General features: G+C 35.4%; 1 protein-coding gene across 1 annotated transcript in view; it reads left to right on the top strand.

The window, feature by feature from the left end:
- The window catches only part of LOC117419965 (semaphorin-3D-like), a 52,966-nt gene that overhangs the window by 26,988 nt on the left and 12,203 nt on the right, over window positions 1-13,775 (top strand). The window contains exons 7-14 of the mRNA XM_034033418.3: window positions 2,198-2,326; window positions 3,778-3,920; window positions 8,117-8,231; window positions 8,318-8,387; window positions 8,945-9,089; window positions 10,527-10,749; window positions 12,607-12,695; window positions 13,520-13,561. Coding sequence (XP_033889309.1) covers window positions 2,198-2,326; window positions 3,778-3,920; window positions 8,117-8,231; window positions 8,318-8,387; window positions 8,945-9,089; window positions 10,527-10,749; window positions 12,607-12,695; window positions 13,520-13,561 — 956 coding nt within the window. The remainder of the gene's footprint in view (window positions 1-2,197; window positions 2,327-3,777; window positions 3,921-8,116; window positions 8,232-8,317; window positions 8,388-8,944; window positions 9,090-10,526; window positions 10,750-12,606; window positions 12,696-13,519; window positions 13,562-13,775) is intronic.

Here is a 13,775-nt window from a genome sequence, read left to right as displayed (position 1 = left end):
CCGTTTTCAATAAATCTTACTCCTTGCAACTGACCATGACAATCATTAGCCATATTAATCTTCTATGTTGACAGTCCCATACTATTTAAAGTACAGTACTAGAGTTAAAAAAAAATGCCAAACTAATGTTCTTGCTATACAATAAAGTTTGTTGAGTTTGGCAGAAGTGACAACCTGTATTTTTTGTGTAAGTTGTACCAAGTGGAAAGGAATTTGCTGGAGAGTATAATTTTTGAAAGAGGGTCTGTTAGTAAAGGTTACCTCTGGATGGGCCGTGGTCATTGCCTTTCTGTCAGCTAGGCAAACACTAATTATACCACCCATTCCTCATCATGACATGTAGCTTTCTGAAAATGCTATTGTTGCTTCTCTGAAGAGGAGACTGGTTTCCTGATTGATGTATATATAAACACTTGCTGTAAAGCCTGACTGAAAGGAATGATAGTAACAATGGCTATGAATCCCCTGTATTTGTTTGGGTAAAGGTCCATTGTTGGAACAGGGAGCATCTTTTACCTGAGAAGAGCCAGAACAAGACATATTGAAGCAGTATTTCAACTGTATTATAGTGTTTCTTTATAGGAATCTTTGGCCAGAAACAGTATGCAGCCAAGATGGCCAACAAGATGCTCGGATATAATGTGAAAAGTGTTGAATTTAAATCAAGGGAAGTAAAGTTAAAACTTTACAATGCATTAGTAAGACCTCATCTAGAATATTGTGTTCAGTTCTGGTGACCTTGTTACAAAAAGGATATTGCTGCTCTAGAAAGAGTGCAAAGAAGAGCAACCAGAATTATCCCGGGTTTAAAAGGCATGTCGCATGCAGACAGGCTGAAATAATTGAATCTATTCAGTATTGAACAAAGAAGACTACGTGGTGAACTGATTCAAGCATTCAGAATTCTAAAAGGTATTGACAATGTCGACCCAGGGGACCTGTTTGAAAAAAGAAACAAGGACCAGGGGTCACAAATGGAGATTCGATAAAGGGGCATTCAGAACAGAAAATAGGAGGCACTTTTTTACACAGAGAATTGTGAGGGTCTGGAACCAACTCCCCAGTAATGTTGTTGAAGCTGACACCCTGGGATCCTTCAAGAAGCTGCTTGATGAGATTCTGGGATCAATAAGCTACTAACAACCAAACGAGCAAGATGGGCTGAATGGCCTCCTCTCGTTTGTAAACTTTCTTATGTTCTTCTTATGTTCTTAAGTAGAGTGCAAAAGTTCATGCTAATTTAAACAAGACAAGTAAGTCTAGTTTCTTTTACTTCAGGTTTAAGTGGCTGTTTTTCTGCGCAGACAAAATAATACTGTGGATCATTATCCTTTTGCTGTTTCTAACCAGTAGGTTGTCATGGATACTATTCACATTTGTATAAGGTAATCATATACAGTACAGTACATCTGCATTACTGCATTGTAATGCTTTGATATGTGTATTGCTTATCATGGCAATATAAAAATAGTATTTATGTGTGCCAACGTTAAGTATTATGCACTATAATGCTATTAGGAACAGCAGAACTACAGGTACTATAGCCACTCATCTGTTACAGCTCTGGCATAGTTTGGTGACCCCACTATTAGTCTCAGTTTTAGTTGCTTCTTCATCCGGCATTGACAAATGAAAACCCATTTCAAGCCCTTTTCCAATGTTTACTGATGACAAGGATCTGACACTTTTGTAATGTATAGCTATCATCATCTGAACACTTGTTTGAAGCCAAATGCAGGGTTGTCGCTTAAGTTCAGGTATCTTAAATGCATGGGTATGGCTTTGTAATTGATGAGTATGAGTAAGACCTGCTCAAGCAAATCTTTCTGTGATTAAGGTCTCACCTCCTCCAGTAACTTTATCCAATTACATTTTTATGTTTCTGAAGCCCTTGCTCAGAGATTTTAAATGGAATGACTTAAGCAATGGCTAAAAAAAACTAGGACTGCCTACATCTGAACACTGAGGGGAAGGTTACTGCTAGTGTTATTCGTAGCCTTGGCTAACCAAACTAATTAAAATACCCCTAATAGTGAGACAACAAATCATGCACATGTGAATAAAAAGGAGAACAGCTGTTACATGGATTCTAGTTTTTTTCAATTTATATCTGAAATCAAAGCTGTTACTTCTCTCATTGCACACTCTGTTCCTTTTCCTTGCTCAATTAAACCTCTGCTTGTTTTCATGTTTACAGATGAGTACCTGTATGCTGGGACAGCATCAGATTTTCTTGGCAAGGATACAGCGTTCACTCGTTCTCTGGGACCACCGCATGATCGACATTACTTAAGAACTGATATTTCTGAACACTATTGGATAAATGGTAAATTTTAAAGACTATATTAGTCACTCACAAAAAAAGGTTAATATTATGTTTTAATGTGTGAATTTAAAGCTCCCTCCTCTGCTCTCCAGTTACTGGTTGTTGGTTCAATTCCAGTTTGCCATCCATACCATTGATGAAGGGCATTAACATGATCCTTTTGACTTTAATCACTGTAGTATGTGTTGTTTTTGCTTTAAAGCCTAGGTCGGTTGATCATACACTCAGGCATTGTAAGTGTCTCTCTACCTAGTTAAAGCTCTATACTTTGTTCTGCAGTTGATCTCAAATGTTCATCTGATAGTGTAAACAACCACAGTACTGTATGACCCTCCCAATGACCCAGGAGGTCCACTTTGTTTTCATTTTAACAGAGTCAAAGCTTGATTTAGTTCTTCACATAAGACCAATAGGATGAAAGAGAACACATATCCTTGTGTCTGCTCTTTTTTCATAGTATATAATCCTGTAGTTGCGTGACTCAGAGCCGGTCTTCTTATGTGTTTTATTTTTTATAGCCAATAGGATCGCCAGTAATGTACTTCATAACCTCTGTATTCATCAAATGTTTACATATGCTTTCCAAATGTCACAGAATGCCAAGCTTAAAGCATTTTTCCCCTACTCATTATTTTGTATCTATTTTATTTGTAATAGAACATTTGCAAACATTTCTCAAATAGCATTAATAACAACAACCATTTTTAATTTATCAGATCACTTATACATGCTTCCAAATGATCCCCTGGGCTGGTACATGTTCCAGAACATGATTCAATATCCTTTTCATGGACACTGATATTTATCTTCTATAGTAGGAGATAATGATGGATGATGTCAGGTCCAGTAGCATACTTACTCTTTTGTGAATGCACTTGGTTCTTTGATTTCAAGTATTTATTCCTAAATCATTTACCTAAAAATAATAATGTATTCCTTATATCCATTATACTGTACATGTTTTATATTGTGCAACTCATTCACACCAGATTTGAAGGGGCTGCATTTATTAACATCTCGCCAAAGTCATTTTGTTTCCTGTGTAAGCATGTTGAAGTTAAGTCTTGTAACCGTGAAAAAAGACAAACAGTTGAGAATGAAGCTTAATTTACAAAAGTGTCTCCTCAAATCTATACTCGTCAATCCAGGCTGTGGAATGTTGACATTTCTGCATTCTATTTAGAATGCCCCCCGGAACCTTGAATTTTGCTACTGGTACTATACGTAGCAGCAAATGAGCAACAAATATCAGATGTTACCACGAGTAAATAATACCCGCAGCCAGTGTATCTTAGTTATAGATCGCATCTCGTAATTCAGAAGTGGCACCCTCTATACTCAGTTGTGGTAACTATTAGTATTTGTGCCTATGCTATAACTTGAAATGTCTACCCTACTAGAAAGTATGGCTAGTTCTTGTTATGATAAATGTATTATTTATTGTATTTCAGAGGCTAAGTTTATTGCAGCTCATCCTATTCCAGACACCTACAATCCTGATGATGATAAGATCTACTTCTTCTTTCGAGAAACTTCTAGAGAGAGCAGCGTCTTTGACAAAACTATCTTTTCAAGAGTAGCTCGAGTGTGCAAGGTAAGATCCCAGGTTTAAGATATGTATCTTCAATCCAGTATGATCACTGTCTTAAACCACTCTCAGTGGCTATTTTTCCAAACCCCTTTTAGTACATGTGCCATTTATGTGCCTTTATTTTATTTTTTTATCATTTCTAATATTCCTAATTTGTTTATACACATAAAATTATTAAATAAAATAAAAATATGTTCCTTCCTAAATTTTTCTTCTAGGACAGAAAATATCCCCAGGCCTTAGTCTCCCTTTCCATTTTCTATTAACTAGACATCAGTCTGTTTTAGTTTTTTTGGGTTATATGTCAGGATGGGCTGTTCATGTCTCGCCCTGTTTATAGCTTCCTACATTCAAGGTTCACTTCAGCTTAAATGACAGGCTGATCTTCTATTTTCAGAATGTAAACTGTAAGGTTATGTGTTCTTCAATAAATAAGTATACAATGTATTTAGCATAGACTCATGTTATTAAGTCAGATTAAAAACAGAAAATACAGTATGTCCGTGTGTGAAGTCAGTCCTTCCATATTTAGATGTGTATCTATTTGTTTGATTGGAAAGATGTGGATGAAAGAGTGACAGTGTCTGTTGATGACTGTGGCGTAGCATCCCAAGGTCAAGGCTGGTCTGCGATGTTGAAATAGTAAACCCAGACTCAGAAACTGTTTTATTAATTCCAAACAAACACATGAACAAAACAAAAGGTTTAAACAAAACACCCCTAAACACTACAAATCAAACACATCAAATCAGCACCCAAGCTTGGGCTATCCTGGGGCCTTAGACATAGATAGCATAAACTGCTGGCCACATTCCACACTTTTCTAATTAAACAATTAAAACATATCATACTTTTCTAGTTAAACAATTAAACACAATACCAAACTCGAATATACTATGTTGCTGTGCAAAGATAGCCATATTGGCCCCAAGCTGTTCCTCTACACCTGAGCCAAGATGGCTGCCAGGCACAAAACACATATTTCAAAGTGTGCAAGGCCTCTGCCCTGCCACATGACACATAAAACAAATGAATTGCAACATCCAACATGCCAAATTTTTATTAAAAAAACATTTTTTCAAAGCTGTCCCGAATCTTTTGTGGACAAAAAAAATACAGGAATCTTGCAACTACTTGTTATGTCTGCAGGAATGTAGTTTTTAGCCAAAGTAGGCTTCTGTTTAACGGGGAAACAAAGCTGTGTGGCATTATAAACTACACAAACTGAAAATATGCACAGACAAGACTATACTGGTATGATTCATGTTGAAACCTGGATAGCCTATGCAGTAATCAGTAACCATTGTAAGTCTTATTATAACTGGCATTGAGGCTGCACATGTGTCAGCTCTCTGGCAGGCAACAGGTTTTTTCATCTGTGCTGTCAGCATTAAAACAAGGATGTATACATTTCTATATATGTGTAAATTGGCTTTTTTAGTACAACCTTTATCTGTTGTTTTGTGTTAGTGGTTGCTCATGAAAGTTAAGGCACTGGCTACAAGCAAGGCATTGTGTGGGTGGTCATTATTCAAGTTCCCCAAAACCTTTGAGAAATCACCAGGCATAGGTTCAGCGACTAAAGCTACTTAAATTGTGCAAGACAGTTTAAATGTTAAATTTCGGTGGGTTAGTGCTTTTCAGTTTTATGTATATCATTTATCACTAAAGTTTGGTAGTATTAGCTTGAGGATGTACTGGATGCTGCAGTTAACACAGTTAAGAAATATAAATTCATTTCACTTCTTACTAGATTTAAACCACCCCTTATAAAAGTTTACCATGCTAAATTTTCACGCTCAGTTTTCCCGTGGTTATACTATGTATTCACCGTAGCTTACCTTGGTTTCCCTTTTTTAAACATGCTTTACGACAGCTTTCTGAGTTTTACCATTCTTAAAACTCAGAAATCCTATCCTTTAACATTTTTCACAGTGCTTTGTTACACTATACCAGGGATCTGCAAGCCTGACCCTGGTCCTGGAGAGCCCCAGTCCTGCAGGTTTTCTAGGTGTCTTTACATCAATGGCTAAAGATCTGGAACACCTGTTAATCTTGACTAATTAAACAATAATTGGTGCAATTAAATAACTGAGAGCTCAGTTGAAATTAAAACCAGAAGACCCTGTAGCTCTCCAGGACCAGGGCTGGAGACCCCTGCACTATACTATGCTTTTACTAAACTCACTACACCCCTGTTTTGTATGCATGTATCAATTTTCTTATTTTTAATACATAGTCTCATTTGAAATGCACAGACTTAGTCAAAGTTTATTCTGAGTAATTCATAAATAAGAAAGCCTTAAAAGTCTTTAGTGAGCACTAGGCGCCCTCTTCTGGTAATAGTTAGTAATTGTTATTCCATTAAAACCTGTGTTAAACACCAGGCTTAAAGGACTGTCTTGTGTACTGACCATACATTTAAACATGCACTTTAATATGCTTTATTGATGAAGTATATTCTATATGTTTTTCCATGTTCCAAGACTGCTGTTTACAAAATAAAGACCACAGTATGTTTGATAGATCTATTACTATTAGTTTATTTAGCAGACACCTTTATCCAAGGCAACTTACAGAGACTAGGGTGTGTGAACTATGCATCAGCTGCAGAGTCACTTACAACTACGTCTCACCTGAAAAATGGAGCACAAGGAGGTTAAGGCTGAGGTGGGATTTGAACCAGGGACCTCCTGGTTACAAGCCTGTTTCTTTAACCACTGGACCACACAGTCTCCTTTATTAAAAACAAAGCACTGTAATACACTATTTGGCAATTTACAAAGCAGCATTCCAACACTCCATCCTTTCCTTTCTCAGTCCATGCCAAAGTAAGTTGACAGTTTTTTTTTTTTTGCACCAAAAGTGTGTGTTAACCCAAGACAGAAATGGAGTTTAAAAAACAACAATAACAACAAAGAAGTACGCACACAAACACAGACTGCTTTTGAAGGTCGGCGATGTTGTGCAAAAATATTGTTTCAGCTTTTTAATGGTACAGTGATTATATTAATCACTCGCTTTCTTGTTCGGTTTTATGTGAACTTAGTGGCAGCTACTGTAACATGTAAAAGGTGAAAGTGCATTCCCAAATGCACTGGCTTTCGGATTCCTTTTTTGTCTGCAGCAGCGCCCCTCTCGTCTTTTCTAGCGCCTGGTTTTTCTATGCAACTGAACACGTTCTCTCCCGCTAAGAGCTGAATTTACTGTTTTAGACACACAATAAAATGTGCGGTGATCAGTTTCCATCTGTACTGTTGGTACCAGCATATGTAAATGACACATGCCAGAGATCCATTGGTTAATAGAGGGTATCATACAGAATCAGATGTGATCAGTTCTACTGTAATATTTGACTTATTCACATAAAGGCATCTGTTTTTTGTAAGTTAACTTACAGGAGATTTTAATTCTTGAACACCTGTTGAAATTTATTTTTCTTGCATTTCATTTTTGTTTTAGTCCTCATGTTCATCATTTTGTTGTAGCTTGTTTTTTAAATTCAAAATAAACCTGCATCAACTAGACACCTATAGATATTGTAAAGTATATACTCTTTCAGCATTGCTTTCTTTATGCAGCAAGCCTTCAGTGTTTTCTCATACAAGCTTTTAATACAGTGTACACAAATTACCCAGTTTGAAGTAAAGGTATTTATGTTTATTATGTTTGTATGAATTCACCTCTTGGTAATTGGACCTGGAAAACATTGGGTTCAGCTGACCTAGAACCATTTGGAAAAGATGAAAAGTGTATTCTTGCAGTGTGAATCCAAGATAATGAGAGAACCAATCCTGGATTAGGTCTAACAACACAGTATCTTGTACAGCTGAGAGGGGATCTGGTCAGCTTGTCCTTCACTGGCCACAGGGTACTTACAATTGGTACAGAAGGTCTTTAGTTTAACTTTGATATGTTTGCTGCTTTAACTGCATGGTTACCAGAGGTTAGCTGGTCTTTTTAGGTAGCACAGTGGATTAACACAACCAAGCTGTACTGATGGCTTCTTAATCCGGAGGTAGATTTAGCTCTTTGCACTGCTGGTCAGTTTCCAATGGTCTTGTAATTTTTACTTAGAACAGTAGGAAACTTTCAAACTCCCTGTCACTGGGTTAGCTTTTAGGATGTCTTCATGGAAACTTTTTAGGAAATGTATGTATTCTTAACAGCATTTATATATATTTTTTTTAATATTCCAGAATGATGTAGGAGGTCTGAGGAGCTTGACAAACAAGTGGACAACATTTCTTAAAGCCAGACTGGTTTGCTCCATTCCTGGGCCAGATGGTGTGGATACACATTTCGATGAATTGCGTAAGTAATGCTCCAGATCAAACATATGTCTTTTACATTGTTAAAGTTAGAATACAGTGCATTATCTTTGCTGGTTTTACTTGCAGAGGACATGTTCCTGCTTTCAACAAAAGATGAAAGAAATCCCATTGTCTATGGAGTGTTTACTACTACAAGGTACAGGATGTATTATCTGTTATCCAGCTTTTCCAATCCAGCATGGATTTCCTTGTAGTGATTTTTCATTTAGTTTTTTTTTTTTAGAAGTCTCACAGTAAGGCGTGACTTGTTTTGTGCTTTTATGTCACTGCCCTGTCCTTCACCATTACATCCATTAACTGTTTTAAACACCTCAATTGCATGCCACACACTCAGCGTTATTACTATTGCACCTCACATCTGCATGAGTGTTTGCACAATTATATATAGAGATTTGTCCTACACCCCATTTACTTTTTCTGTTTATATACCTTTTTATATTATCTTTTATTGTAGTAAAGCATAGGTGATGCATGACAAAGTGTAGGCAAGCATGGTACAGAATAGAAAGCATAGACAAACCATCATATTTATTGTATAATCAATGTAAAAAATGCTAAAACAATTACAGTTCAAATTTAAGAAGGAATAAAAGTGGCCTGCCATGTGTTGCTGTCCGATTGGAACAACCTGTTTTTTTTGTTTTTTTTTATCCATGTTAACAAGATATTTGTATTAAATCCGATCCTTTTCAGTTCTATATTTAAAGGTTCTGCAGTCTGTGTGTACAGAATGGCTGATATACGAGCTGTCTTCAATGGTCCGTATGCTCATAAAGAAGGCCCAGACCATCGATGGGTAGAATATGAGGGGAAAATACCCTACCCGCGTCCTGGAACTGTAAGTATTTCAATAACCGCAGTGTATGAACTGCAAAATATGAAAAAAAAGATCACTTCTACAGGCCTGATACTGTAACATAGATTTATCAGAAACAATTATGGTTACAAAGTGTTCTAAAGTTACCATTTCACAGCTAGTTGTAAGAGTGTATGAGTAGCACATTAGTGATGCTGTCAGCACTAGATGCTTATCACAGCTGTAAAAGGAAAGCGCTGAAAGATTTCCCAATTCTGTTGAGTCTAAAGAAAATAATGAATCTGTCTAAAAAAATAACTCGGTTCATTAGGTAAAAAGTGTATTGGTAATATATCCTTGAAATATTACAAAGGCCTGAAACGTGAGGTGACGACAATAAGCAATGTTTCCTTATTGAAAATGAGGTGCAACCTGGGTAATAAAAACATGTTCGATGAAAATGGGACGATAATTACTTTTTAATAGTTGTTTTCTCTTGTGGTGTTCTTAACAAAGATTGGCTTGAGCATTAAAAATAGAAACAAATAAAAAGTAATTTTATGACATTTTAAAACGTGCACTGCACTGGGTCTTCATGTTTGCTTGGGTCAACATTTCAAAATGATGTACTACATACAGTACAAGCACAGATCTAATACTTGGCACCATTAGCAGATTCTTATAAAATGTAACGAGTGAAGTGTATTCTATGCATTATATTAGTATATTTGTCTAATCTTTGGTCTGCACTTAGTGTCTGCTGGAATGTAATGTGTAATCTCTTCATTTTTCACTGACAAATGCTGTCATCAAAATGGAAACATTCCATTTGGTGAGCAAAGTTGTATTTAATTTACATTAAAAGTAAACAGATCACAAGACAAATATATTGGATTGGGAAATGTGTCAATTTTAAGAATAAAAATAAATAGCTAAGCAATCATCACAAAGTATAGATTATTTTTTATTTGAACAAATGAATGAATTAGAACTGTTTTCCACATGTCAAGTGTATGTTTTTGCTGCTCAGTGACCACTAGAGGGAAACATTGATACATATATCAACCATCTCCATTCTTAAAGAACAATACTTGATCACAAACAATGTTTATGAAAACATCTACATATGTTGATAAGAAACTGGGATATGATGATAAAGTAAATACAAGAAACTAAGGTTTACTTTAGTTTTATATATCCATTTGTTAAAAAAAATACACAATGGCAACTGTTTCTCTTTTCAAAGCTTGTTTGGAAAAACAACTTAAATAACAGTAGTTCAGATTTTGGTTAGTGCTGACTCATAGTTTAGATACTACTTTACAGTCGTTTCTGTTCAGTGGAGTTATAGACTTACAATATGACAAACTGCATTAAGAATCAATGTTTAATATGCATAATTTGGAACTGATTTTATTATTATTATTATTATTATTATTATTATTATTATTATTATTATTATTTGCTTCCAATCTGCAGTGTCCAAGCAGAACCTATGATCCATTGATAAAGACAACTAAGGATTTTCCTGATGATGTCATCAGCTTCATAAAATACCATCCTATGATGTATCGGCCTGTCTATCCCATGACTGCAAAGCCTGTGTTCACTAGAATAAATGTGGACTACCAACTTACACAGATTGTAGTAGATCGTGTTGGGGCAGAAGATGGACAGTATGATGTTATGTTCTTAGGCACAGGTGAGATTTACTATAGTTTTTACTGTAACATAGGGGATATTTTAACTTAACTGTGTATCAGCAGTATCATGTTATGTTATGCTATTTTATGCTAAGCATATAGTTAAACACAGTGTATCTGTGTTTAACCTAAATATTCAGTAGTATGAATCTGAGTTTCAAATATGCTACGATTGGTAAAGTCTATATTTAAAAAAAAAAAATGCCCCTCAAGAAAACAGTGACATCATGGGAAATATAGCATATTATAAAAGATGATAGAAATAGATGTGTTGATTTTGCAGCAGATGGGAGTAATATTCAACATAGAGCTGGATACTTGAGAAGCCTTGAATATGGGTAGCTATCCACAAAATGAACCAATATTTTAAACACTCTACCACACACACAGCACTTAATTGTGGATAGATTACAATCCCTGAGTTAACAATGCATACTGATACCTTCTCAACATGCTGCACACACTTTAGATCATTGCCCTAACACCCATAGCAAACTGACTACTGCACATAGGTCCAAATGAGACTTTGGACCCAATTTAACTAGCTTTTATCTGAGTGAAAAAAGTATTTAAGGAAAGTATTGCACATTAAACAGTGAGAATGTGACAAATGTATTTGATATTGATTTGATTTATACATCATTGATACGGCTTCAATATAAAATATTCTCCACACCCATTTGCATGTATTATTTTTTTCCTAAAATGTTTCTTCTCAGCAAAATCTTAATTGAATTATACCCTTTGAAACATTCTGGACCATTATAATCACATAATTACATGGGCTCGGGACCTGGTGTGAGGTCATGCACATAATAGGAGTGAGGGAATATAATGGGATACAATGACAATAGGTCTTTATGTACATGTACATGTATATGTGACTCGTTTTGATCAGATTTGTAACTTTATGTTTCACTTATATTTTATTAGAAGTAACTGAAAATACTGAAGAAGTTCTGAAAAATAAATCAATTTGAAATATGTTATATGCTCAATGCAAACTGAAAATACTGAAGAAGTTCAGAAAAATAAATCAATTTGAAATATGTTATATGCTCAATGCAAACAATGAAAAGTACAGTAATGTACAGTATACAACACCCTGCATAAACTAAGTTATTGTAATACAGTACAGTAAAACATAAACGTTAAACAGGTGTGTACAGTACCTTACTATAGATCTTGTGATTACAAAGTAGCAAAACAATATTTGATTGAAGTATGCACAGAATTCGGGCGATTGCTGATAAACAACTGTAAATAACTGTCATAAGACTGACAACCAGTCATAGTTCCGCTTTGCCATTTTCTTTATCTTTCTTGCCGGCTTTTCCCGCTGTTATGCCGTTGCTATGCGCTCTAAGTCACTGCTATTGCTGTATTTTTTTTTAAACACACTAACATTGTTTGCATTATACGGTTATCTAAATTAAAATGCAATGCACAATGGGTTTTGGAACTGCACAGCTTCATGCAGTTAAGCGAATTATGCATTTAGCTGATATGCATTTAACCGTATCATACAATCATAGAAAATGATGCACTAAAAAACAGGACCAGCGGCATGCAATGCAATTAAACGATTTGTGCAATTATCCAATATGCAAGTAAGTGGAGTCGACTATATATATATATATATATATATTGCCAGTAGATGGGGCAATTCTCCTGCAAGTCTGCTAATGTACAGACAATTTTAGAGAAATTGATACAGTTTCAATCAACTATAAAATAATGAATGTGATTTTAAATTTGACAACGCTATTGATGAAACTATGTTCATTTAAAGTCTTGGGACTCATAATATAAGTTTAGTAGTAAAAGTATGATTTCTGTATTCTGCCTTTCTTTAGATGTGGGTACTGTTTTAAAAGTTGTGAGCGTAACAAAGGAGAATTGGGTAACAGAAGAGGTTGTGCTTGAAGAGCTGCAGGTGTTCAAGGTAAGCAGTAAAACAACAGGAAATCGATAGGAAAGATTTGCCAGTATAAAAAAAGCAATTTAAACCAGAACACGTGTCTCAGGAGATAATGACACAAACGACAAGAGGCTTATTCACAAGGCTAATGAAGTTAGCAGCAAGTGCTAGCAGATGGCAAAACAAGGTTATTGTGATTTTTAGAAATCTATAGCTTTTTACCTGAACCAGACGTGCTCCCTGACATTTACATTAAAAATTTAGAAGCTCACTCACCACCAGTTGACAGATCAAAAAGAGCTAAACTATGAATGTCCTGTCTTAACTACAGAACACATATTCCCAGACCAACTCTTGCTAGGTCACGAGAGCCAAACTAGTCAACACCTTGCATTACTACAGAGCAGCTACTGAAAGATGCACATATTGCGGAAGACCTGTTAGAACCTGATACTTATTTCCCATTACTCACTCCCCAACATAACCTTTTAGACAATATCCACTTCACCTGGGGTGTTGAACCTGAATTTCATTTAGTTTAAATAAACATACATTACCAAAACTTCCCTCAAATAATCTGGCCATGCATGTATGTTATTTAATGTGATTTAAATATATATATGTTTCAAAATTAGAAATAAACAGGTCGTTTTTTAGAGGGACATATTCAAAGACACTTTCAGAAACAGATCTCCAGAGGGTGGATACTACACAAGTATGTTAAATTATACAGGAGTCAAAAGATTTGTATATAATGGTTAAGTCACTTATGCAGAATTCATGAACATTTAAAAGCAAAGTTCGTTTGCCCTCTAAACCATTTCTTTTTTTCTGTGGTATTTATTTAGGTGCCTTCACCCATTTTAAATATGGAAATGTCTTCCAAACAGGTAAGAAATTTTGCTAGAAGGTTTTACTGCTATATATGCTATATATATATATATATGTTTTAGATCCACATATGGAAATTCCTTAATGGACCTATGTGTCTGCTGAAGCCATCATTAAACAATAGTTTAGTATCAAAGACCAGTTTCATAATAGTATGGTATGTAGAATTGAGACTATTCCAGCATGGTATAGTGGTAGGTTGCCACATATGGG

Source organism: Acipenser ruthenus, chromosome 14, assembly GCF_902713425.1.
Source record: "Acipenser ruthenus chromosome 14, fAciRut3.2 maternal haplotype, whole genome shotgun sequence".
NCBI lineage: Eukaryota > Metazoa > Chordata > Actinopteri > Acipenseriformes > Acipenseridae > Acipenser > Acipenser ruthenus.
This window is presented reverse-complemented; position numbering and strand designations above follow the sequence as displayed.